This window comes from Pleurodeles waltl, chromosome 7, assembly GCF_031143425.1.
Source record: "Pleurodeles waltl isolate 20211129_DDA chromosome 7, aPleWal1.hap1.20221129, whole genome shotgun sequence".
Classification (NCBI taxonomy): Eukaryota; Metazoa; Chordata; class Amphibia; order Caudata; family Salamandridae; genus Pleurodeles; species Pleurodeles waltl.
In genome coordinates, this window is record NC_090446.1 from 1,127,045,665 (window position 1) to 1,127,073,430 (window position 27,766).

The 27,766-nt window shown below is 44.0% G+C and overlaps 1 protein-coding gene across 4 annotated transcripts in view; it reads left to right on the plus strand.

The window, feature by feature from the left end:
• SLC25A19 (solute carrier family 25 member 19) overlaps positions 1 to 27,766 on the plus strand; it is a 158,653-nt gene that overhangs the window by 21,787 nt on the left and 109,100 nt on the right. For 3 of the 4 annotated variants that reach the window (XM_069200133.1, XM_069200131.1, XM_069200132.1), the window contains exon 2: positions 13,002 to 13,213. In XM_069200133.1, the coding sequence (XP_069056234.1) occupies positions 13,082 to 13,213 (132 nt within the window). In that variant the 5' untranslated portion in view covers positions 13,002 to 13,081. The remainder of the gene's footprint in view (positions 1 to 13,001; positions 13,214 to 27,766) is intronic. The other variant, XM_069200134.1, reaches the window with a different exon arrangement.

Here is a 27,766-nt window from a genome sequence, read left to right on the forward strand (position 1 = left end):
TCCATTACAGCAGCTCAATTCTAATATTCAGGGCCACTGCCAAGCCAATACTGGAACCAAAAGAGCAAAACACAGCTCAGCTAGTGCACCTCAAGTCTAATATCCGACACCACTGTTATTGGGAACCAACACAGCTCTGCCAGAATCCATCATTTCTAACATTCAGTGCACATTTCTTCTGAGTACTAAGGCACATGCCCTTCAGGACTCCTCGCTTCTGTGGTTCAGAGTAAATGCCACTCCCATATTGTGCCCCACTTGCAGCTTCACCAGGGCACTGCCTTGCTAACACTCAGCAACACTGCCATGCCAGTACTAGGTTTCACACGTAGCTCCATTAACATACCTCACTTCTGACCTTGTGTGCCCATTACTATTCCTGTACTGTAGCCCACATACAACTCTGTCAGTGCACCTCAGCCCCAACCAGCAGTGCACCATTATTCTTATACCAGGAATTATATGGCGGTCCATTTCTCATTCCTCACTGCTGCCTTTCAGTTATTCCAGCTCCGAGCTGGGACACAGCTCTCTCTATACCCCCAATCCCGATCTGAAGCGCCCCAGTATTGCTGTATTGGGGTTCACATGCAACTCTGCTAATGCACCACCTGCTGTTCTGCAGTGCCCCGTCCTGTCCACACTTTGACATCTGTTTAAGGACATAGGGGAGCCAATTAAATCTATTCTTAGCTGCCATCTTTATTTGGGAGGGTCTGTTTCACCTATCTCACTCTGTTCTTTCCTTTACTCTCCATGTTTTCTTTCTCCCCCCCTTTTCCCTTTCCAGCACTTAAAATCCACCCGTTAACAGTTTGCTCTTCCTTTTAATTATTTATTTCTACTCCTCTCCCTTTTTAGGTTGAGCGTTTGACCTGTTGTAAGAATTATGGACTTTTAACCACACCCAAAACGTCCATCACTTTCACTCGTTCGTGAGCTTTCCTTTCAAAAATCCTTTGGTATCATTGGTAACTGCTTTACCTTTGTCCCTTCTTGGGGCAGTTTTGTTACCACCTTGCAGACTGCCCCTGTTACATGGATAATTGCACCATTGCGATACATTTGACTGCGAGTGAACTTTTTTTTCTCTTTGTGTCTCTCCTTCTCACTCATGCTCATGGCGGCCATGGTGCTTTGATTGGGCTCGCTTATGTCAACTCCTTTACTTTTCATTTTCAATTTAAGTGACAAGGAAATTCCAGTTAGGAATTTACAACACCAATAGCTCTAACTCAAGCAAATGTGAGACCCATTGCATTGCAAATGCTTGTTAACTATTTGCCACCCTAATCCTGCTGAGTCCACTATTTTCTGTTTGTTCAACCTTTCTGTGTGCAGTGTACTTCCATATGATGTGCAGAAGTTTCAACTGTCACTTCCAGACAAAAATACTCCATATTTGTATGTACTATACAGAAGTGGATTTTCTTAAAAATCTTCTAAAATAAGTGCCACAATACAAGTGTATTCTGAATGTGTGTAATGCTATGCATTGTTAATACCCAAAACCCAATAAAGAAGTGTTAAAAAAAGGAGGAATGTCTGCAGTAAGGTATATTGCGTATCCCTATACAGCAGGAAAACGTACATGTATATGATTCAATGGGAGTGACCTCTGACCTGTTTTTGGTCAAGAGCTCTCTTCCCCACATGCGCAGCACCACCTGGTTGTGCCTGTGTCCCTGACCCTCACCCACGCTGCTTCGCGTGTTCGAGGCTTCCACCTCCTCATCCCTGGTGTCTAGTGGTAAGCGTTGTGCCTTGCTTCACTGTATTTTTCTTTAATTTCTTTTTTGTGCTGTAATTTAACTTTTTCTGCCACGGTTCTGCCCCGTTGCGCTCTCTGCCCCCAGCTGCCTTTCTCAGCTCCCCCGAGCCGTTCTGCTTCCCGCCACTGTGTGCCTGTGGCCCCGCCCCTCTCACACCCCAATTCGCCTTCCCCTCCTGCCTCCCAGCTGCTCCTCCCTCCCTCCTCCCCTTCTTAAAGGCAGTCGCTGCGCGTCACAGGAAGTGACCTCTGACCTGTTTTTGGTCAAGAGCTTGCTCCCCCACGTGCACAGCACCACCTGGTTGTGCCCGTGTCCCTGACCCCCGCCCACGCTGCTTTGCGTGTTCGAGGCTTCCACCTCCTCATCCCTGGTGTCTGGTGGTAAGCGTTGTGCCTTGTTTCACTGTATTTTTCTTTAATTTCTTTTTTGTGCCGTAATTTCACTTTTTGTGCCGCGTTTCTGCCCCGTTGTGCTCTCTCTCCCCCCCCCTGACTGCCTTTCTCAGCTCCCCCGAGCCGTTCTGCTTCCCGCCGCTGCGTCCCTACAGGCCCGCCCCCGTCGCGCCCCCATTCGCCTTTCCCTCCCACCTCCCAGCTGCTCCTCCCTCCCTCCTCAGCGGGAGCGCCAGAGGCGCACCAGAGGCAAGCCTGTCCGCGCCTGGACCGTGCCCAGCGCCACTCCCCCTGGCCCGCGAGGCCCCCGCACCACCGAACTGCCAGTGACCTCCACGCCCTCAATCCAGGATGCTCCTCCATCTGCTTCCAGTCCACCCTGAAGAACACCAAGGGACCCTTCTCCTGCCAAGCCTGCCACTTCACCTGTACCCTAAAGCAACACAACAGACCTGCCGACAACCACCTCACCTGCATTGTACTCAACACCCGCTCCGTCCACAAACACGCAATTGAACTCTGGGACCTACTGACCTCAACTTCACCGGAGATCGCCTTCCTCACCGAAACCTGGACGAACTTGGCTTCGGAATGCGACTTAGCCATAGCCATCCCTGAAGGCTACAAAATCACCAGAAGGGACCGCACCAACAAACCAGGAGGAGGAATCGCTATAGTCCACAAAAGCACCATCAAAGTCTCGAGCAGCACCCACGACACCCTCAACCTTGCCGAGCACCTCCACTTCAACATCCACATCAACACCACCCTCAAAGGAACACTGATCTACAGACCCCCGGGACCCGATCCCTATTCTGCGACGCCATCGCCGGCATCATCCGCGCCAACGCCCTCGCCTCAACAGACTACATCCTCCTCGGCGACCTGAACTTCCACTTAGAAAACAACAACGACATCAACACCACCAACCTGTTGGACAACCTCGCCAACCTTGGCCTCAAACAACTTGTCACATCGCCCACCCACACTGCAGGCCACACAGTCGACCCCATCTTCTCAGCCAGCAGTCTTGTCTCCTTCAGCCACACCATCGAACTCTGCTGTACAGACCACTGCTGTATCCACTTCTCCTACCAGAAACCAGTCACTCACCACCACTGCACACGACCCCCCCCCAACGCAACTGGAGCAAAATCTCAATGGAACAACTGATCTCCACCCTCGCCCAGGCCCCACCACTAGGACCCCAGACCCCAACACAGCCACCACCAACCTGCATCGCTGGATAGAAGACTGCGCCAACACCCTGGCGCCGCTCAAAAAAAAAAAAAACACCCTCCAACAAACCAAGGCCAGCTGGTTCACCCCAGACCTACAGGAATCCAAACGGTCATGTCGCAAAATGGAGAAAACCTGGCACCTTTAACCTACCAACTCAAACCACATTGCACTCAAGGACGCCATACGCAAGCATCACCAGCTGGTCCGCACCACCAAAAGGACCCACTACAAAAAACGTATAAACACCAACACTCGCAACAGTAAGGAGCTCTTCGGCATTATCAATGAGCTCTCCAACCCCAGGACCTGCTCCAACGAACTCCCGCCATCACAGGAGTTCTGCAACTCCCTTGCAACCCATTCCCGTCGAAAGATAGAAAAAATCCACAACAGCTTCAACCCCCAGACCCACCAACTGACCATAGACACCCAGAACCCAATGCCCCAAACAACACCTACCTCTTCCACACTTGGACCCTCGTCAACAAGGAAGACATCACTAACACCATGGCCTCCATCCACTCCTTAGTTCCTAAAAATAATAAAAAAGAAAAGAAAAATAATCAGGATCAAATCATTAGGTATATCATGGATTATAACTACTCAGCTCTACATGGTTACATGAGTGGTTTGTGTGTGTTTATACCTTTAAGAGAAGATGTAGACAAAAATGAGGCGATCCCTTTAAATCTATGTTTTGTACTACACTATGGGATGGCCCAGTCAAAGTCTTTTTGCCGAAACACATAGGCCAGGTTTTCTTTATGGCACCTTGCACTTTGCACTTTATTGAATGAAATAATAAATCCCTTTTGTAAAGCAATTAGTCGGACTGGATTTGTGCCGTCTCTCAGAATTGCCTGAACAACAGTGTGCAGATTGGGGCAGGCTTCCTGGGAGAGAACCATAGAGCTCTATATAGTAAAACTTTGATTACCTATAGAAACTTACCTTCGCAATATTTTATCCTTGATATTTTTCAAACAATATTTTGTCCCACAATATTCTTGATTTCGCTATTCTGCCTAAATACCGTTTGAAACCATTTGCAATGATCCCTGATGACATTCACATACCTGTATACATAAGTCTAAAAACAAGATTTGTGATTCATTGCTTTCAAAATAAAATGTACACAACAAAACGTGCTGCTTGGAAAAATAATGTTTTGCTAAACTAGTGCAATTGTAAATACCATTTCTCTGAGGCATCATTTAGTAAAACATGCTTTCGTTCTTACCAGTATTTTAAAATTAGATTATTAATAAATAGGCAGTCAGTTTAAACTCTTTGTGGGCAACATGAAACATATTGGGGGACCTAAGTCACAAAAGGGCACTCTTGGTATGTGTCCTTGCTTTGGTGCGGGTTTACGACTTTAAGGAATTCACACCTTTCCCGAAGTAGGCTTGGAAACTGTACTCATAGCAAAGGTTTGTGATTCCGTTGTCCTTAAGCAAATGTAAGCATGTATATTTCTTCATGTAGTAGTCTGCTGAGTAATTTTAAATAAATTTTTCTAACCACTCCCTTTTTACCCACCCTGGAAATAGCTTTACTCCTTCCCTTGTCAGAAGCAAATTTGTACTTCTATCCAGTAAGAGAGTGGTGAGGAGTCGGTGAAAAAATGTTAGTTTGTAGGTGCACACTGAACATTCAGATCCTGTATAACTACTTTAGTAAAATCGAAGCCTTGTGTCGGGAACTCGTGTTCCTTGTGTCAGGAACTTGGTAAACAATAAAGAGCTAGGTAAACAGAAGAAGGTGTAGCGTCTTCCCCAGCCTGGGTACCCGCCAATGACTACACCACACACGGAGCTGTAAATCACACGTCTTTTTTTCCTCTGCATGTAACTGTGAACTCCAACATTCTAAGCCAAGCTTTCATTACGTTCTGTTCTAGTAACTACGTCACACTGATATGGACTCTGCTGGGTGCAAGAAAGGTTCCATTCTAAGTCATGCAGGACACTAAATCTCCACCTCTGTTTAACTGTTAAATGAAAAATGTTTATTTTTTATTTTTTATAAAACCATTAGACAAACACATATAAAGAAACAGGTACAACTATATTTTTTCACAGTATTCTTGTCACTTTGATCATTCTACCCGATCTGATTACCAGAAGCTGTAAATTGCTATCTTCAGTGTCAGAGATTGCTAAAAATTGTATAGAATCAGCAACAGTCTGAGTCTTCTGAGTCGGTCTTTCTTTCTCAATTTCGATTCAAAGACAGATGAAATACAGGTTTAAAGTGAGAAGAGTCTCTGGCAATAGACTTTTGAAGGCACTGGGCAGTCACCATGTGTCCCTTGGTAGACAAGACGTAGAAAGGTTCAGCATCATAAGGAGCATCAGATTTTCTTTTGCGCATCGGTTGGGCAATCACCAGATCTCCTTTTCAAAACAAGGTATCTATTGCATGTCGCCTCTTATCTGCATAAGCTTTAATTTTCTGTTTGTTAACCAAGTCTTTTGTATGAATTTGGTTTTCAATTTAATCTCTCTGGGTGGTCAATAGAGGTTTCTTGGTTGTCATTGCTCTCCCGAACAATAAAGTTGCAGGAATTTCACCAGTGGTCGAGTTGGGTATTGAACAATAAGCTCGTAGAGTAGAATTCAATGCTGTTTTCATATTAAGCTTCTCAAGAGTTGCACCCTGTACTGCTTTCTTCAGTGTATTCATAAGATGCTAAACAAGTCCATTGGCCTGTGGCCATAAAGGTGTGATCTTTTGATGCTTTATGTTCAGATGCTCCAGAAATCCTTTAAATTCTTTACTGTAGAAGGGTGGACCATTGTCAGATTTTACAATGACTGTTATGCCCCATGTCGCAAAGATACCAACAAGTTTTCCAATTACTCGTTGGTGAGTCATGGTTGAGAGATCTTCAGCCAAAGGAAAATGTGAGTATTCATCTACAGTGACCATTAGATGATGTCCGTAACCAAGTGGACCAAAGAAAATGATGGCTTTTCTTTCCCAGGCATGTTTAGGGAGTTCTGACATGTTCAGAGTATGTTGAGTAACATTGGTTGACAGGCAGTTGCATTATGATTGACTTTGAGTTCCTTTTCAACTTTTTCATCTAAGTACGGAAACCAAACTCGGTCTTGGAGCGCTCTCTTTGTGGCAACAATACCACAGTGTCCCTTATGAGCCACTTTGGTCACTTTCTGTCGCATACTCTCCGGAATCAGGATTCTCTATCCTCACAGTATAATTCCTTCTTGGGTTATGGACAATTAAGCTTTGACATTTTTGTAGTTTTGATATTCATCATCATTATTGGGGGTTGAGTGTGTTATTTCCATGACTGATGTGTAACTATATCCTTTAATTTCAGCAGTTTACTATCATGGTTCATGGCAGTGAAAATCTGGGCTACCGATACGGAAGCTGGCGTACATGACTTGAAAATGAAATTAATGTAGGCCTCAGCCATTTTTGATGGAGTACTGTGTCCCTGTATAGGCACTCTTGAAAAGTATTCAGCAGGATTCTGATCCTTTCCTGGATTATACACAATTGTATAATCATACTTTTGTAATCGTAGTCCCCATCATTCAGTGTGAGAAAGCATCTTGGCTTGCAAAGATGGTCAGCAAAGCTTGATGATCAGTTACCAACGTAAAAAGCTTAATGTACAGGAATATGTGGAAACGTTCACAAGCCCATACCGTAGCCAAACTTTCCTTCTCAGGTTGTGAATAAATAAGTTCTGTTTGGGACAAACTTCTACTAGCATGGGCCACAATATGCCATTGAGCATTTGGGCATCCACTGTGCTGAGCAAGGATAGTGTCTAACCCAGCTGGACTAGCGTGGACCACAACCTCTGTCTGAAGCTTTAGATTAAAGAATGCCATTTGTAGCATTTTTAACAGCATGTTTGATTCTCTTGAAGCTTTTCTCACATTCTTGTGACCACTGAAAAGAAGCATTTTTCTTTATAAACTCTTGTAGTGGAGTACTAAGAGTGTCAAAGTCTTCTATGTATCTTGTGCTGTAACAGGCCAAGAAAAGAACATACCATTGAACCATCTTGTAGGGGATCAGCATTTGACAAAGCTTGTGCTTTTGCAGGGTCATTTGTGATGCCCCCATCAGAAAAGATATGGCCAAATAATTTTAGTTTTGTCATGTTGAACTCACATTTTGTCTGCATTGAAAGTCAACCCTGCATCACTGAGTAATTGACATACTTGTGTGAGAGCTCTATCGTGCTCCTTCTGTGTAGTTTTGAAAACTAATATATCGTTGCTATAATTGAATGCATTTACAATATGCTGTATGACACATCGAATTACGTCTTCGAAGAGCTCTGCAACGGATGACACACCAAAACAAAGTCTCTTGTATCTGAACAAGCCAATGTTTAGAAAAGGTTGTAATGTAGCTGCAGCTTTCTTCAAGTTCCAACTGATTGTAATCTTTATTTAAATCAACTTGAGAAAACACCTTTGCACCATTCAATTGGTTAACATGTCAGCAAAGCGCAGCCCTGGATGTCGTTCTCGTTCATTTGCTTTGTTTGCCTGACGCATGTCAACATATATGCAAACAGCTCGTCCACTGTCCTTTTTGGGCACTACTACTATGGAAGAAACCCATGCTGTTGGACCAGTGAAAGCAAAAGTATCATGCTTAAGTAACAATTCAAGTTCTTTGTCAACCGCTTCTTGTAAATTAAAAGCAACTTGTCTATGTCTCTGAGCACCAGGACGAATATCCTCATTAATATACATCTTTACTTTCATAATCTTTAACTTTCCTAAGCCATTGACTATTTCGTGAGAAGCATTCATGTTGTAATTCAGAGAAATCAGTCCCACGTCAGCAGCCATGTAGAAACTGACCAAACAGGCACTTGCCTCTGCACTTTGAAGCACGTTGATCGGTGCTTGTTCCTTCATTTTCTTTTGTTTCACTGTTTCTATAAATTAACCCTGACTCTTCATGGGCATCGATGCAGCCCAAGTATACGCTTTGGTCTTTGATGACATAAGCTGCAGTAATGGATACAGTTCATTGTATTTCTCTTCAGGCATTATATTTATCGACACACCACTGTGGATATTGAAAGCTATTGAACATCCATTTATTTTCAAAGTCATCTTTGGATAGTGTTTGTATGATGTTGCTGCTTTGGCATGTCGACTTTTCTTTGACTGACAATTTTCTTCACATGCGACCAGTCCGACTTGTGCATGTTTTTCTGAGGTAAGCATGGCCATGGCACAATTGCTTTCTTCACTTTCACTTCATATTGAGAAGGAAGAACTGTTTGATGATGATTGAAATGATGATTGACTTTGTTTAGCATCTGTTTGCCTCAACTGATGTTGCCACCTGGCCTTGTGGGCGTGCGTCAAACGTTGCTTCTGGAACTTTCTGGAACTTTCTGGTGGCCATTATGGCTTTGCGCCATGACACACTTTTTCCTTCACTTTACACTATCACTAAGTTGTTTTTATTTCCCACAGCTTTTGCATATCTGTCCAATAGAGGGACACTTTCCTTCTTGTGGAAACAAAAATGCACATCTGAAACACAACTTCTTTTTACTTGTAGACATCACTTTGTGTCCTTCAGTCTTTTATTTCGAATTAATTTTCACACTCATTACTTACTCATTCTGGGCACTTCTGGCCTTCATGTCAGCAGCTTGTCTCTAAGCACCACCCATCACTAACTCTAAGTCGCACGGTTTCTTCATCGTTAAATTAATCGAGATTTCAGTGTTTGAGTGTGTCAAGTCTTTCTACAAATTCATCAATTGTTTCACCAACTTTTTGAAATTCTTGCCTGGAAACATATCATTCATAATCAATGTTTGGTAGTGGATTGAACTTGAGATTCAACACATTCTTAATCTGACAGTATGTGACTTCTTGTCAGTTTTTGGCATTTTCTTTATGGCTTCTTTCACACCATCACCAGCAAGATTTTTGAGATATTTGATAATCTGTCTGTTATCAGTCTCTTTGAGTGCATCAAAGAAATCTTCATATGTTTCTATCCTGACAGTCCATCTATCGCCAATATTTTGCTTTTATAGTGGCAGCGAAAGTTGGGCCGAGCCTGGGTAGCCGGCAATGACTATGCCACACATGCAGCTGTAAATCAAACATAATGTTTCCTCTGCCTGTACCTGGGAACTCCAACATTCTAAACCATTCTAAACCAAGCTTTCGTTACATTCTGTTCTAGCAATCCCGTCACACTTGTACTATTTGCGTAGATGATTGGTACCACAGTCTCAAGTAAAAGTAAACTTGTGACAGATTGTCAGGACCGAAAATTATTGTGGCATGGATTCCAACATTAACCCTACACCATTTACCAAGATGAGAAGATTTCGAAATTTTGGTGTACAAGTGTATTTTTTTGCTAAATAAGATAACAGAATTAAGAAATACCAAACATACTTCTTAAATATTTTGAGGGACCTGCAGCAATTTTAGCTGTTTATAGCTTGTCAAGCCCGACAATTATTGTGGCATGGATTCCGACATTAACCCTATACTGCCAATGGCCTAGTCATTTACCAAGATGAGAGGATTATGAAATTTTGGTGTAAGAGTGTATTTATTTGCTAAATAAGATAACAGATTTAAGAAATACCAAACATACTTCTTAAATATTTCCTGGGACCTGCAGCAATACTAGGTGTTTATAGCTCATTGCCGTTTTATTTGCCCACACCCTTTTCAAACTGATGCAAGCTAGCGTTTTTATTAACCTATCTCACCAGGAATGTTCTCCTGTGGGTCACACCTCTAGTTAACAATGGAAAATATGATTCTTTTGAGCTGGGCACATATTTTCATGTGTGTCCCCAGTGTGTTTAACAGTTGACTCATATGGGATTGCTATTCCTTCAGTAGCCCGGGTCAGAAGCTGGGTGGGCTGATGAATGAACAGCAGCAGCCTTTTATAATGGTTGAAGGAGGAAACTTAAAGGTGCATCATTACAAGTCATCAACAGACCAATATCTTTTGACCTTCTAATTGATCTCATATTACAAGAAGACGCACAACAGAGGGCCAGAAAGAATAACAGGCATTAGCCCAATAGATGCTCCATACCTACATCTGCTGTAGAAATAAGTAAAACAGAAATGTATATTGAAGAATCTATGCAGATATGTTCTGTGAGGCAATGCTGGAATTCATCAAGTATGTTTTAGAAAATGATTGCTCCGAAACATGGTATTTAAGTTGCACAATAGTTTAGCACCAGGAATATTTGTTTAGGGCCTCTTGGCCTCTAAATATTTGCCAATTTTCAGAGGCGGTTGTAGAGTGCAGTCCCCCCCCTCTTCTTTTATAGCCTTCTTTATTTTTATATACATTGATTTTGGAATCCATTGTTTCAGTGTAATCACTTCAAACCTTCATCAGAATGGGAGAAAGTATGGCTACATAAATGTTACACCGTCTTGTGTGTCTTTCATTTCAATATGTTGTCCCTCGTTTCTCCAAGGTGGTTGTAAATCCTTGGTTATATATTGCTTATTGCACTGCATGTTTATTTTTGTTATTTTGTTCTTAGGTTCTCTGTATTGGTTAAAAATTCGCTGTATTTAGTGTTTACGGGTACCTATTACATCCCTAGGGATACCCATATTGTCTTAGTGACAGACAATCCTCTTTCTCAGATCAGTATTTTGGTACTATAAACTGGCAGGGTTGGGCCTACTAGTCCAGTGGACAAATAAACATGAACACTTGTTATCCTTGACCCCAAAGAATATGCTCTGGGCATCAGGCGATAGGAATTCCACAGCCCTGATTTGACCTTTGTTGGAAAATACCTTCTCTTCATCTGTGGGAATGCTAGACCTCTCATAGAGATTGTTCATGCTTACGGTGCGTATGCTTCATGTTAAGCACTGTTCTTGTTTTAGGAAGGTGAAGAAAGAGGAAGATGTTGGTTGGAGAGGAGAACAGGTATTATTAGCAGTGTTTGTTGGAAAGGGATTGTGGCTATATGGTTGATCAAGTGCACTAAGGTTGCATCATCAGTGAGGACAGCCAAGCCTTTACTGCTCTTTGGAATTTATGGTGATCTATGAGCTTGGGAAAGTGTCCAAAATGTAGGCTGTCTGTACAGAAAATATACCTTCATGTGAGACTTACAGTAACCTAGATGTTTCAAGAGATGAGCTCTGTATTTTTCAATGATGGTAGACTCAAAGCTTTAGCTCCAGGAAGAATGTGCTACGCCTGGCTCAGTGGATGATGCAAAAGGCCTAGAAGGTGATCCATCTGATCACAAGGAGGCAGTGAAGGGTTTGTAAGGTTGGTTTGATGTGGTCCAGTGGACACAGATGTAGGAGAAATATGGCATCAATGTTCTGGATCCAGTGTAACCTGCATATAGAAGTCCCCAGATAAGTAGATGGCATTGGTTGAGGATAGTTAGGAGAGCACAAGTGCAATGTTTGCCTGGACTTGCTGATGAAAGCACTGGAAGGGAAATAATCGCCTCAGTATCCAGCGTGTGAGGTGGCCTTTGATGTAAATCTCTGTGTGTATTGTATATCCCTAAGTTCTGGTCTCCCTGAGGATGGTGCTTTGACTGCGGCGTTGTGAAGATAAGTTCCTACTTGGAATGGGCGATAAGGTCAAAAATATAGTTGCTGTTCATATCAATGGAGAGTACTTGTCATGTTACCATTGAGTGACTCAGGCACATAGGAACTAGTGAGCTATCTGAGATGAAAGGAAAGGGAGGAATGCATAAAATCCTCAGATCAGAAGAAACTCAGTACACCAGGATCTCTCTTTTTAAAGCACATCTTACTGGAGGATAATGGAACACTGCATTAGATAAGGCAGAAGCCTAGATTAAAAAGCTGGATGGTGCAATTTGAATGATTAAGAAGGTCCTCATTGTGGACTACACAATTAATGCATGATTTAACTTTTGATTTCCCAAGCAGCCAAAAGAAATACGTCAGTCTACAATACCCTGAATAGATATTGAAGTGCAGATAGTGGGGGTAGAAGTGTGGAAAGGAGCAGAAGGAGGGGGCATTTTATTGAGGAATATGCAGTGCAGAAGAGGGCTTGGGTGACTTATGGTTTGGCCAGCACTTAGTGTAGATTATGTTTGTTGGGAAGCAAGTGATGGCATAGGGAAGAGCTAACACACAGAGCAGCTCCCTCATTAGCGTACACACACATGCAAGGCATGTGTCCCTTATAGGTGTGCTTATTCATACACATCTGTGAGGTGTGTTTTCGGACACACTGAAAACCTTTTCCCGCTGTGTACAGTACTTCTTTATAATTTGGGGTGGTACTTCATTTTTGATTAAACATTTGTCTTGATGAATGTTTTTTTGTTATATTTTTTAAATGCATTGTTTGCCTGGATTTGCAGTATGTAGATCTGCCCTTCTATGTGGGTTTTCGGGTTCTTTCACAGCAGGACACGTAGGCATGCACTGTGATAATGGTACTCTGTAGCCTTGTAAATGTTCTTTTTTGGAGTGCTTTTTTGAAGAGAATCAAATCTACCTGAAACAACCCAGCAGCCCAGTGAATCTCACTTTTCTGAAATCTCTGCTTCTCTCTTCAGCCCTGCCCCTTCTGCTTCCTTTACCAGCTTCCATGCGGTCTGATTGGTTAGGAGGATCTTGTGAAGTCTAGAAGTCAACGATGGTAGGATATGACCCAGGGCCAGAAGGTCAGGCCCGCTCAGCAGTGAAGGTGGCTGCTGCTGGTTCTCTCTCTGGATTTGTAACACGGGCCTTGATCAGCCCCCTAGATGTCATCAAGATCCGATTCCAGGTGAGTGGAGACCGTGCTGCACAGGAAACTAGTACATCCCTTGTGAGTAGAATGTTTTTCTGACCAAGAAAAAGATTGTGGAAATTGCACACAAATGAAGGGGCAGGCATGGCAAACTGTACCCAGTTTGTAACAATTGCGGATTCACGTTATTTTGGATGCCATGAAATTAGACAGGTAATTATACAGGTGTGGTATTAGTGTTAGGGTTTTATATATATTCAATGAAAAAACAAATGTTAAAGCTTAGTTATAGTTTGGAAAACTAACTTTCCCTATACAAACCAAGTTTAAACTACACAAACTTAAACAAATTCTTAAGTTATAGCTTTCATTTACAATTTACCCGCATCCTTCAAATTATTACAAGTATCAGACTTTGTTACACACACTTTTCAGCCCACTAACCAGGCAACAGTAACTATAACTCGAAACTCTACCATTGACTGTGTTGTGACAGATAATGTAATTTGAAAAGTTATCATGAATGCTATGATGTCACATGCTATAAGTGATGTGGTATGCAAGGGTCTAAACAGTGCATGGAAATGGCATGAGTTATAGTTAATATAATGTGGCAAACAAGGTGACACGATTATGTTCAGAGGTGCGCAACTTGTAGTAATTTGAAGGTGGTTCCTAAATTATAAATTGAAATTATAACCTTACAAATTTTAATATTTGTGGATTTTAAGTTGAGTTTGTATAGAAAGAATACATACCGTATTTCTAAATATAAGTAATCCTCAGCCCTTGTTTTTTCATTGTATGTCAATGTTTTTTTTATTTTATTTTTATTTTATTTTTTATAAAAATGTGTTTCCAATCAAAGTGTGGAGTAACATTAATTGGAGTGTCATAACAGTGGAGTGTAGTACAGAACAGTGAAGGAGAGTGTTGTAGAGTCTTGTGTTGTAAAGTGGAGTATTGTAGAGTGGAATAGAGTGTAGTCGAGCAGAGTGGAGTGACGTAGCATACAGTGAAGTAAAGTTATACAGTGGAGTGGCATGGTGTGTCATATCATGGAGTATCCTACAGTGCAGTCGCATGTCGAAAAGTAGAGCTGACTGTGTTATAGTAGGCTAGCGTCGACTGAAGTGTTATGAAATGGAGTGTGGTGGAGTGGAGTGTCATCAAGTAGCGTGTAGTTGCATAGAATGGAGTTCACTGAAGCAGAGTGTAATATAGTTGTGTTGTTGAGTGTAGTGTCATACATGAGAGTGACGAAGAGTCTCATATAGTGTAATGTTCTATGGTGGAGTATCATTCTTGGAATCCACAGTGTTAGGAGGAATGGGATCTCAAGGGGGTACACTGGGCACATAATTGGCATCCACACAGGTCATCACCTTGTGCTGGTGGAGCAGTGGCCTGCTATAGGTAGAGGTCATATATCAGGGGAGTTGAATGATTTAGGGGAACAACACCTGCTTTGAAGAGGGATGCATGACTGCCACTGTGAGAAGCCAGATCCTCACCTTTGCTTTGCCCACACTTTATGATTATGTTCTTGCTTGTGTTCCCAATTTTGCCAATATGCTACTACATGTGAATGACTCTGTCTATATCATCCTCCATAAATACTGTCCTCGCTATGTTCCTGATTAAAACAATAAAATACATTTAACCCCTTCGCTGCCAGGCCTTTTTCCCCCTCAGGTGCCAGGCCTTTTTTTGGCTATTTGGAGCAGTTCACGCTTAGGCCCTCATAACTTTTTGTCCACATAAGCTACCCATGCCAAATTTGCATCCTTTTTCCCAACATCCTAGAGATTCTAGAGGTACCCAGAGTTTGTGGGTCCCCCTGAAGGAGACCAACAAATTAGCCAAAATACAGCAAAAATGTTTTGTGTTTTTTTAAATTGGGGAAATAAGAGCTGCAGAAGAAAGCTTGTGTTTTTTTCCCCCTGAAAATGGCATCAACAAAGGGTTTGTGGTGCTAAAATCACCATCTTCCCAGTTTTCAGGAACAAACAGATGTGAATCAGAAAACCACATTTTTCAACACAAATTTGGCATTTTACTGGGACATACCCCATTTTTACTATTTTGTGTGCTTTTAGCCTCCTTCAAGTTAGTGACAGAAATGGGTGTGAAACCAGTGCTAGATCCCAGACAGCTAAACGTTTCGGAAAAGTAGACAGAATTCTGAACTCAGCAAGCGGTCATTTGTGTAGATCTTCCAAGGTTTTCCTACAGAAAATAACAGCTTAAATTAAAACTAAAATTGAAATTGAGGTGAAAAAAACAAACATTTCTCTCCACGTTTTACTCTGTAACTTTTTCCTGCGATGTCAGATTTTCAAAAGTAATATACACTTACATCTGGTGGACTCTTCTGGTTGCAGGGATATATAGGTATTGTAGGTTCATCCTGAACCCTAGGTACCCAGAACCAATAAAGGAGCTGCATCTTGCAATGGGTTTTCATTGTATACCGGGTATACTGCAATTCATTTGGTGAAATATAAAGAGTGAAAAATAGATATCAAGGAAACCTTTGTATTTCCAAAATGGGCACAAGATAGGGTGTTGAGAAGCAATGGTTATTTGCACATCTCTGCAGTCCTCATACTAGCATTTCTCAAATAGACGTCTTTTTTTAAAACACTGTCATTTGGAAGGAAAAAATGTAGAGAAAGACAAGGGGCAATAATACTTGTTCTGCTATTCTGTGTTCTTCCAAGTCTCCCTATAAATAAGGTACCTTACTTGTGTGGGTAGGCCTAGTATGGGCGACAGGAAACGCAACATGGACACATCACATTTTACATTGAAATCTGACATGTTTTTTTGGAAAGTTCCTAGCTGTGGATTTTGGCCTCCAGCTCAGCCGGCACCTAAGAAAACCTACGAAACCTGTGCATTTTTGAAAACTTGACACCTAGAGGAATCCAGGATGGGACCTATGGGGCTCTCACCAGGTTCTGTTACCCAGAATCCTTTGCAAACCTCAAAACTTGCCCAAAAAACACCTTTTCCTCAAATTTTGGTGATAGAAGGTTCTGGAATCTGAGAGGAGCACTTGTGTGGGTAGGCCTAGTGCCTGTGACAGGAAATGCCCCAAAACACAACGTGGACACATCACATTTTCCCAAAGAAAACTGACCTGTTTTTTGCAAGGTGCCTAGCTGTGGCTTTTGGCCTCTAGCTCATCTGGCACCTAGGAAAGCCTAGCAAACCTGGACATTTCTCGATACTAGACACCAAGGGGAACCCAGGATGGGGTAACTTGTGGCGCTCTCACCAGGTTCTGTTACCCAGAATCCTTTGTAAACCTCAAAATGTGGCAAAAAAAACACTTTTTTCCTCACACTTCTGTGCTGCAAAGTTCTGGAATCTGAGGGGAGCCACAGATTTCCTTCTACCCAGCATTCCCCCACATCTCCCTATAACAATGGTACCTCACTTGTGTGGGTAGGCCTAGTGCCAGCGACAGGAAATGTGCCAAAACACTACGTGTACACCTCAAAATGATCAAATACAAAACTACCTGTTTTTGCAGGGGTGGGCACCTGCGTTTCTTGTCCTGGGCTCAGTAGCCATCTAGGCAAATCTACCATACCCAAGCATTTCTGAAAACTAGACAACTGAGGGAGTCCAGGGAGGTGTGACTTGCGTCGATCCCTCAGCGTTTTCTTACCCAGAATCCTCACCAAACCTCAAATTTAGCAAAAAAATCAGATTTTTCCCACATTTTTGTGTTGGATCACCGCACCAGCAGAAATGTCCTACTACCCAATGTTCCCCTGAGTCTCCCGGTAAAGTGTTGTGTAGGTTGGCCAGGTGCCTCTGACTGGGAAGAGCCGAACATATGTTGAAAATGTTGGGGAACCAAATCGGGTCCAAAAGGGCAGCTTGCAAAAAAAAAAGGTTTTAGGCTGACAACTGGGGCAGAATTGTTATCGGTATAGATGCGACAATGCTGGGTGGTAGAAATTTTGTGGATTCCTGCAGATTCCAAAAGGTTCCACCACAAAAATGTGTGATTTCAAGCAAAGTTGGAGGTTTGCAGGGTATTGTGGGTAAGAAAATGGTGCGGGGGCATGTGAAGCACACCACCCTGGACAGACCCAGATGTTTAGTTTTCAGCTGTGTATAAGTCTTGTAGATTTTTCTACATGACAGCATCCCAAAGTCCAAAAAATACAGCCCTCACCATTCCAAGTGGGACGATTTTGAGAGTTAGACAAGCTCTCATGGCCCAAATGTAAAACCAGAACCCAAAATAATCAAATGTCCTCTCGCTTGCTGTGGTATAAGAACTTTTAGTGTGCGGGGGGAGAGCTGAAAGACTGTTACCCCCTTCAGTTGGGGTGGCGGCCTCACCATGCCCATACTGGTTGGTAGCCACCCCACTATATATATATATATATTTTTTTTTTATTCCCTGGCACCTAGTAGGCTTTCTGCGCCCCTGCCCCTGGGAGTAGATCAGGGGTAATTGCCCCATCTGCCCACTGGTGGGCAAAAACGTTGTCCTGATTTATTTGGGGTGGGGGTATGGCCATACCCCCCACCCTCTTTTTAAAAACAAAATCTTCCCTGTTCTTTGGTGGGCTTTCTGCCCCCTTTAGGACCAGATGGGCCTTACAAATTAGGCCTATCTGCCCGAAGGGGGGCAGAAAGAGTCTAAAATAAATTTGCCCCCAAGGGAGCAACCCTTGCCTAAGAGGTTCCTCCCCTTGCGTGAAATTGATGCCAACAAACAAATCCCTGGTGTCTAGTGGTTTCTGCCCCCTTTTTGGGGCAGATCAGCCTAATTAAAATAGGCTGAACTGCCCCCAAAGGGGGGCAGAAATGGCCTAAAATAAATTTGGCCCCCAGGGGAGTGACACTTGCCTAAGGGGTTGCTCCCCTTTTTTTAAATTGTTGCAATTAAAAAATCCCTGGTGTGTAGATGGCTTCTGCCCTCCTTGGGGACAGATTGGCCTAATACAAATAGGCCTATCTGCCCCCAAGGAGGGTAGAAATGGCCTAAAAACAATATGCCCCCCCCAGGGGAGCGACCCTTGCCTAAGAGGTCGCTCCCCATATAAATGTAAATAACAACAAATACAAATCCCTGGTTTCTAGTGGCTTCTGCCCCCCCCTTGGACAGATTGGCCTAATTCATATTGGCCGATCTCACCACAAGGAGGGGGCAGAAAAGGCCTATTAAAAAAAATTGCTCCCTGGGGAGCGACCCTTGCTCAAGGGGTCGCTCCCCTTATATGCAAACACAAAAAAAAATCCCTGGTGTCTAGTGGGCATTTCTGCAGCCCGGTCGCTTCACGATCAAGCTGCAGAAATGCTCAAGGAAACACAAAAGGAAAGGCCTTTCCTTTCCTTTCATATATCTGTGCTGTCCCCAGCCCCTGATCGGAAGAGAAATGCAAGTTTCCAGCACGAGGGGGGTGGCCTCTGATGAGGTCAGCGCGTGATTGCGCTCCCCCCATGGGCCCGGTGCAGGACGAGCTGGTCTCCTCCTCAGCTCACGGTGACCGTGGCCGAGGATGAGACCAGCTCATCCAGGACACAATAGAGGTTAAAGAAAAAAATTGTGAGAACACAGTGAATAATAGAGTGGTGAGTTATTGTTAGTATTGTCTGGTTAGCAGGCTGAAAAGTGTCTGTAACAAGGTCCACTACTTATAATAATTTGAAGGTGGTGATCGAATTGTAAATGAAAGTTATAACTATAAATTTAGAATTTGTAATGTTTATTTAGTTTAAACTTGGTTTCTGTAGAGAAAATAAGATTCCTAACTGGAACTAAGTTTTAACCATTGTTTTTTTCATTGAATTTGGTTTTTTAAAAATGTTTTAATAAAAATGTGTTCAAGTCCTAGATTCCAGTGTTGCAATTGGAGAGTTGTTATATAGAGTGTCATATAGTACAGTGGAAAGTGTTGTAAAGTCTTTTGTCATAGACTGGAGTATTGTAGATTGGAATTCAGTGGAGTAAAGTAATAATATTATTAATAATAAAGTGGTTTATAGTGCGCATAGTAACTTCTGACGAAGTGTCCCAGTGCTGAGAAATAGCTCAAAACAGGTCAAAGCGACTACTACAAACAGGTCCAATCAAATCGATCTAAATAACCCAGTTGTTAACATTTTATGAAATGATAGCTCAGTTTTGTCCTGTCTGGGAGAAAGAGCAAGAGAATTCCACATTTTGAATGTCAAGAAACTAAAAGAGCAGCCTGATGCACACTCTTTTTACAGTAGGAATACAAGCCAGATAAGCTCCTGCTGATCTTAAATTCCTTCTGGGAGAATAAGGTGTAACCAGAGAATGCAGATAACAAGGGCCTTTATTGTTAATAATTCAATGACAAAGATACAGTGCTTTAAAAAGAGCCTTTCCCTCACAGGCAGCCAATACAGTTTTGCAAGAGTAGGGCCCAAAGGAAGATTCAGCAATAGACGAGTTCTCAGATTCTGTACATCCTGGAGTCTCATCAGTCAAGACTGTGCAAATCCCAGATACAAAACATTACAGTAATCCAGCCTAGATGTGACTAGGGCCTGGACCACTCTTTCTCACTGCCTCTGTAAAAAGTCCAAGAATCTTTTAAAAAGTTTTTAAGATTCCGAAATATTTTCCAGCCAGAACTGTAATCTGGCTGTCAAACGTAAAGCTTCTTGACGGCTTAGGGACTGGTAACTGCCCTAAGGAATAAGCCCACCAAGCAGAGGACCAAATCGAAGGCTGCTTACCTAGGGTAAGGACCTCAGTTTTCCCAGCATTCAGCTTAAGGCAGCTGAGGTCCATCCACTCAGCAACTTCCGACAGATACGACTTTAGCAGAGCCACCATATTTGGCATCATCCTGAGATAAGGTGGTGATTAGTTGTGTATCATCGGCGTACGACACAATGTCAAAGCTGTAACGCTCGATGATATCAGTCAAGGGCAGCATGTAGAGTGTAGTAGCATATTGTACAGTGTAGTAAAGTGTTAAATAGTGTAGTGGCATGGTATCTCATATAGTAGAATCAAGTATTGTTGACGGAGCAGCGAGGTGTACAGTGGAATGGTGTATCGAACAGTAGAGTTGAGTGTCATATACTGTCATAGAGTAGAGTGTCAGAGTAGAGTATTGGAGTGTTGTAGAGTACAGTGTAGGAGAGTGTCATAGAATGTAGTGCTGTGTCATATAGTTGAGTGGCATACTGTAGAGAGAAGTTGAGTGTCGTATCATTGAGTGTTATACAGCATAGTACAGTGACGTAGAGTGGATTTGCATAGAGTGGAGTAGATTGCCATAGAATGTAGTACAGTCTTGCAGACTGGAGCTCCATAATGTGGAGTAGAGTGTTGGACAGTGGAGCAGTGTGGAGTAAAGTATAGTATAGTTTATATAGTATAGTACAGTGGTGTAAGGTGGGATAAAGTTTTATTAGAGTGGAGTACACTGAAGAGGGGTGGTGTAAAGTGTCATAGGGTGGAGTGATGTGTCATGGACTGTAGTTGCATGAAGTGCAGTACAGGGGAGTGGTGTAGGATACAGTCAAGTAAAGTGTCATAAATTGGAGTACCGTGTTTTACAGTAGAGTGCAGAGGGGTATCGTACAGTATTGGAAAGTGATGGTGACTAGAGTAAAATGGCATACAGCCTAGTTGATGTAGAGTGGAATGGTGTACAGTACAGTGTTGTAGACTGTGGTACAGTGTTATAGAGTACAATGGCATTGAGTTACGTGGAGCGGTATGTATTGGAGTAGAGTGGAGTGATGTTTAAGAGTAGAGTGGAGTAAAGTGGGGTGCAGTGACATAAAAAGAGTTGCATTCAGTTTTGTATAGTGGAGTAGAATGTTGTACAGTGGCATAGAGTATAGTACAGTGTTATACATTGAAGGGTTATAGACACGGGTAAAGTGTCGGACAGCGGCATGTAGTGTAGAAGAGTGTTGTAGAGTGGAGTTGCATAGAGTACAGTAGTGTGAGAAACAGTGGAGCTGCGTAGAGTGGATTGTTGTATAATAGCATAGAGAGATAAATTCTAGTACACTGGAGTAGAGTTGAGGGAAGTGGTAACATAGTGTGGAGTAAAGTATAATAGAGTGTATTGGTCTCACGTAGAGTAGATTGGCATATAGTGGAGTGTACTGATGTAGCGTAGGTAGTAAACTGTTATAACTTGGAGTGGGGCCTGAAACAGTAGAGTGGAGTGCTGTGTCATATAGAAAAGTGTTGTATAGAAGAGTATAGTGTTGTACATTGGAGTATAGAGTTGGACAGTGGAGTGTACAGGGAGATAGGGTGGAGTACCATGAAGTCTGGTAGACTTTAATGTTATAGAGTGGAGTTATATAGGGTGGAGGAGAGTGTCCTACAGTGGAGCAGCGTAGATTGGAGTGGCACACACTGTAGTGGCGTAAAGTGGTTTACCGTAAAGTGAAGTAGCGTACAGTGGAATAGGGTACAGTTAAATACTGTACAGTGGAGTGTAAAAGATTGGTTTGGCATGGAGTGGTGTAAAGTGGAGTGGGATAGTGTACAGTGGATTGATGTAGAATGGGGTGGCATATATTGAAGTGGAGTAACATAGAGTTGAGGAAACGTTATAAATTGGAGTGGTGTCTCAAACAGTAGAGAGAAGTGGTGTGTCGTACAGTATTGGAAACTGTTGTAGAGTGTAATAGAGTGTACAGACATATAGTTGAGTACAAATCTGGACAGTGAAGTGTGTACGGGGATAGAGTTGGATGAGTGGCAGAGAGTGTGATAGAGTTTTATGGCGTAATATGAAGTGGAGGCGAGTACATTGGAGTGGCGTAGATTGCAGTGGAATGGTATGACTGGAGTGGGGCACATTGGAGTGGCGTGGAGTGTAATAGCATACAGTGGAGTGGGGAGAGTGGAATACCATATAGTAGAGGGGCAAAGACTGAAGTTGCGTATGGTGTAATACCATAGAATGGAGAGAGTGGACTGGTGTAGAGCAGAGTGTTGTACAGTGGAAAGGCATATAATTGAATAGTGTTGACTGGAGTGGCGTATAATTGAGTGGTGTAGACTGGAGTGGAATACAGTAACATGGGGCCGAGTGCAGTTGCATACAGTGGAGTGGCGTACATTGGAGTGGGGTCCAATCAAATCGCATAGAATGAAGTGGTGTAGAGTGGAGTGCCATATACTGGAGTGTTGTACAGTGGAGTATTCTAGAGTGGAGGGGCATACAATGGAACAGAGTGGAGTGGTGTACAGTAGATTGGTATAGAGTGGAGTGGCGTACAGTGGAGTGACAGACTGGAGTGGCATACAGTGGCATTGCGTACAGTGTAATACGGTAGAGTGGCATAGAGTGGACTCATACAATGGAGAGGCATAGACTGGAATAGCATTTAGTGGAGTGGCTAAAGTGGCGCAGCATACAGATGTATGTAAAGTTTAGCAATAATGTAGATTATGGTATGCAGAGTACTGTAAAACAGCGATTTGAGCTGGCTTGCGTTTCTCCAGATTCACCAGTCAACGCACAGCCGTGCATGGTGGCCTTGTGTTCCTTTGTAACTCTGACTTAAGTGTTGTATTGCCATTGGGACACCATGAGTGATGCAAAAGTATGACAATTCTATAATATGCTAGGCCTTAGTTATATTTTGGGCCGTGGTATACAGTGATAACTTTGCAGAATACCAGAGGAGAGAGTGCAGTTCTGAACACAAGGAGATGGGCGGAGTGGCTACAAAGGCCTGAGAACAAGGGGACAGGAATCCTGATGAGGAAAGGGTATGGAAGCTACCTCCCAACTGGAAACAATTAAAAGAAGAACCACCACTGCTGAAGAAGGGGAGTTCTCTTCGGTGAAGCCCTTTCTGGGTAGATGTGTGCCCCAGGGGGACAACCCCATCTGCTAGAGATGGCCAACTGAATATGCGGGGCAATGCAGAAAATAGAAAGTAGTGAGTTGGACCCTTGATGTACAGCATAGGACAGTGAGCAGTGCCTGAAGAGCCTGGTGAAAAAGTAGAGCCCCCCCCTTCCCTGGGAGACAGAGAACATGACACATATGAGTCAGGAGGACTTCACCATACGATGAAGGTGCTCAGGGCAGGTGGGCATGTGACAGTAGACTGTGAAACAGATAAGGACTGGGAGGCACTTGCAGGGGATTGCAGGCGGATGTTGGTGGGATGAAAAGTGCTGCTGATGGCTGCGAGAGACCAGTGTAGTGTGCAGGACATGAGTAGGGTGGCACCACAGAAGAAAGCAGACTGGAGATCAAACGCCTTTGGTACAGGCACAGAAAAGTGACAAGTGGGCCCGGTACACGAGAATGGGGAAGGATAAAGCATCTAAGGGCCAACAAAGTAAAACGATAACTCAGTATGCACAATCACAGACATTGCAGCAATGCGTCACAAGCCAGAGAGGGGCACAGGAGTTGGAGCAAAGAATGGAACTCTCCAGAGCCGAGCTGACAGCAGCGATACAAGGCACCTGCAATGTCCTGGAGAGCAAGATAGATACTGTGACCATTGAGGTTGGGCTGCTACGTACGAATCTCCACAGGGTGTCCGAGAGAGTGATGGTTAATGAACAGACGATTTGCAATGTAAGTCAGGAGGTAGCCTCCCTAAAAGAACAAGTCGCAAAATTAACAGCCGCGACTAAAACACAAGAGGAAAGGGTGGAGAACGTCAAGGGCTGGTTCTACCAAAACAATCTGTGCCGAATGGGATTCCCGTAAATGGCAGAGGGGAGCTCGGCAGAATCCTTTCTGTAGAACTGAATCAAAACCGTCTTGCAGCCTGTGGGTTTGTCACATATGTTTGTGGTGGAGAGGACGCATGAGGCTTTGATGAGGTGTCCCCTGCTGGGGGTGCCACTGAGGGCCCTGATTGAACTATCAAGACAGGAACTGCATCCTTAAAGTGGCCAGAGAATCAGGGACCCTGAAATCCAAAAACATAAAATAGCAATTTTCCCAGGCTATACCCGGAAGATGCAGACTCAAAGGAAATCCTTTGTAGAAGTAAAACAAAAACTCAGGACAATGGAGCTCCTGTATATGTTGCTGTTTCTGGCATGACTCACAATAGTGGCATAGGGAAGAAAAAACTTTTTGAGAGACTAGAAGAGGACTAAGCATGGCTTGAAAGGTGGGACAAGGTGCCACAGAGAAAACAGGGCTCTTTGATAAACTGGCCAGAGGGCACGGAGAGGGGGACAAGGAGCTGCCAATAGGAGCATGTCCCCAGGGCGATCAACAGAGTCTACAGAGAATTCAAGGACTGAAGTACAGGAGGATGGTACGATCGTGGAAGCACAGAGGGAGGAAATGACCTCAACAACGATCACAGCAGCGGAGGGGAAGACACTGTCCCATCTACATTGGGGACTGCAGATTCCGAGACTGGAAGCTGAAGTCGCAAAATGCTTGATTTTTTAAAAACTTTGTTTATTGGTATTTTCAAGACATTACATCTCATACTAAATGTGGGCATAGCATAGTATTTGTTTCATATACAAAATCTAGTAGTATTATTGTCTTCTGTCAGCTGCTGCAATGGGACCTTGTTCTTTTCAGTTTCGTATATTAGGACCAGTTTAGACATTCAGCATGCATGTGCCCCTGGATCATTAAAGTAGGGTTATCACATCTGAGATCCATTATTCAGCATTATCTTGGTGTTACCAATCAAACTTTTAAACAAAATTAGAAACATATAACATAGTGCCTGAGGAACATTTCTTTGCGGAAGGGTGTAGGGGTATTCAGGGTGTCATGGGGGCATCCAGTTGGTGGAGCCAGTGCCTTTAGGCTTTACAGTCTCCGGCAATGGGGGAAGGTCCTTCCAATTAGGTATGGGGTGCATCTATAGCCGTCACGTATAGCTGGTGCACTGCGGAGCGGTATACCCCCAGCAGTTTCCACCCATCAGCCTCTGCCGGTGCTTGCGTAGGTTGGTGTCTGCGGTGCATGTATTAGGTGTGTCCCTTTCTTGGGGTCTCATCCACTCGGGGTTGGGTTAGGGTTTAATCAGGTTATAGGCACCATGTCCTGTTTCTCGAGCTTCCTCCCGCTCCTGCATCTCCCACATCTCCAGGACATCGGACCACAGGGGGGCAACGGGGCGCACACACACTCCTCATGCCTCCTCACTTTTCAATGTGCGCATCTCTGCCTGTGCCTACTTCGTAACATCATGCCGCCAGTCTGCCAGGGTTGAACCTGTGGGGGATTTCCAGGTTATAACTATCCTGCGCCTAGCCAATACCAAAGCGAGAACCAAAAACTTGTTGACAACTTTCCTAGGGGTGGGTCTGGGGAATAATCCTAGCAGGCAGAGAGAAGGGCCTGGCATCAGGGGCAGGTTTAGGATCTCCCTAACGTTCCCAGGGCCTGGCACCAAAACTGCTGCACTCTAGGCCACTCCCATGTCATGTGTTGGAAATCTGGGTCCGCTGCATTGCATGTCGGGCATCCCCTGGCCTCCCCACCATGTATTGTCCTGAGTCTGTGTGGGGTTAAGTACGTTCTAGGGACATAATTATACTGAGTGTATTAAAATCGTGAATTACGGGACACCCTGTGGGGGTAGGCCTGCACCCTCTGCCACTCTGTGTCTGTTACCTCCCCTCCCAGTGTCGCCTCCCATTTGGTTCTCAGCGATTGGAGCGACTTCAGTTAGCTCGTTGAAGGCCCTGTAGAGCGAGGCGACTAAGTGAGTACCCTCTCCCATTGTCAGTAAGAGCTGGAGTATTTTATGCACTTCAGGTTCTGCGTTCACTGTGCTCCACATACTCCTCATAGCATACACCAACACTCAGTAGGTGAGAAACTGCACCAGCGGTACTCCAGTCTCTGCAGCAAGTTCCCTTTGTGGCATTAGAACACCAACCCGAAAGCAGTCTCCCAGTGTCGTCACCTCTGCCTCTGTCCAGGTCTGCATTTGGCATGCCGTGAAGGGGTTGCCCGGGGTCCCATTAGGTACGCCCGTCAAGGGCAGCTCGAGGGCATATGGGACTTTCACACCAGTGCACCTCAGGCTCTGTCGCCAACAGGTCACGACTGCCTTTAGCAACGTACTATGGGTCAGGAGGTGAACCTTGGGGTCCAGCTTCTTAGCTAACAATAGGTCAATGCTGACCCTCCCTTGGGATGTGGCCAGGTCCAGGAGGTTCCTACCCGCAAACCACTTTGCGATCCACTGTAGTTGACTAGCCAGATAATATAATTAAAAGTCTATTCCCTCCAGCCTCCTCCATTGGTAGGTCAGTGGAGAGTAGAGAGGGATGTCCGTTGTCGGCCATCGTCCCAAAGGAGTTCCCTAAGGAGGGTATCTAGGTCTTTTAACCAGCGTGTTGGGATGTTCACGGGTAGGTTAATAAAGAAATATAGTAAGCGGGGCAGCATAATCATTTTGGACAAGGACAGCCGTGCCATGAGGGATAGTCTAAGAGAGCGTCAGAATGTTACACAAGAACATAGGGACCCGAGTGTTTTACCTAGGTTTCCGTCACGGAGATCTTGCAGGTCATGGAATATTTGTGTCCCCAGGTATTTAAATGCACAGGGAGACCAGAGAACATCAGGCGGACAGATGATGGGGCGTACCGTGTTCGCAAGCAGTGGGAATACTCGTTTTCTTCCTGTTGACTTAAGGCCTGAAGGGCCCCAAAACTCCTCAAGTTTATTTAAGGCCCAAGGGATCCCAGGTATTCCATCCCACATGTAAACCAAGAGGTCATCTGCATACAGCAAAATTAATATGATTAATGGTGCCCCACAGCACTCCCCTGTCACGGCCCTCCACGCAGAACTGAGCCATGAGAGGTTCAATAGCTATGGCAAATAGCAGAGGGGAAAGAGGGCAGCCCTGCCTGTGCCTCAGAATATTCTGTAGGCTCCTGAAATTGTCTTGCCTGTCCTCACTCTTGCCACTGGAAAACTATATAGCAGCTCCACCCTGCCGCACCCATCGTTCACCTAGTCCCATCCTGATCATTACTGCCTGCAGATAATCCCATCTCGAATGCTTTCTCCAAGTCAGTTGAAAGGAGCATAGCATTAGGGTGTTGCATGTCATGAGGAACCTGCAGACGCAAGTGCAGACATCTAAGGTTCAGAGATGTGTTGCGTACAGATATAAAACCATTTTGGTCTTCATGTATTAGTTGGGAGATGTGAGGGAGAAGTCGGTTAGCCATGGCTTGGCTCAGTATCTTGAAGTCGCAGTTCAGCATAGTTAGTGGTCGGAAATCAGTCAATGAGACTTCTTTAGATTTAGTTTTGGGCAAGAGGACCACTAGTGCTTCCCTCATTGTCTCTGGGAGTATACCCTTGTCATACGCTTCGGTGTACAGCTCAACCAATTTAGTTGCTGGGATGTCTGTATATAACTTATAGTCTGTGCCTGTTGTTTTGCCTGCTGCCAGTTGTTTAATGGCGGCCTTAACCTCCTCTAACGTTATTGGTTCACCCAGGGAGCCCCTGTCTGCCTGTTAAAGTGTTAGTAGTGGCAGTGTCTGCAATTGATGTCCCTGCGTCCGCGGCAGCTCATCATCGGGCTGCTTGTAAAGTGACTTGTAATAAGTTTTAAATGCGTCATTTA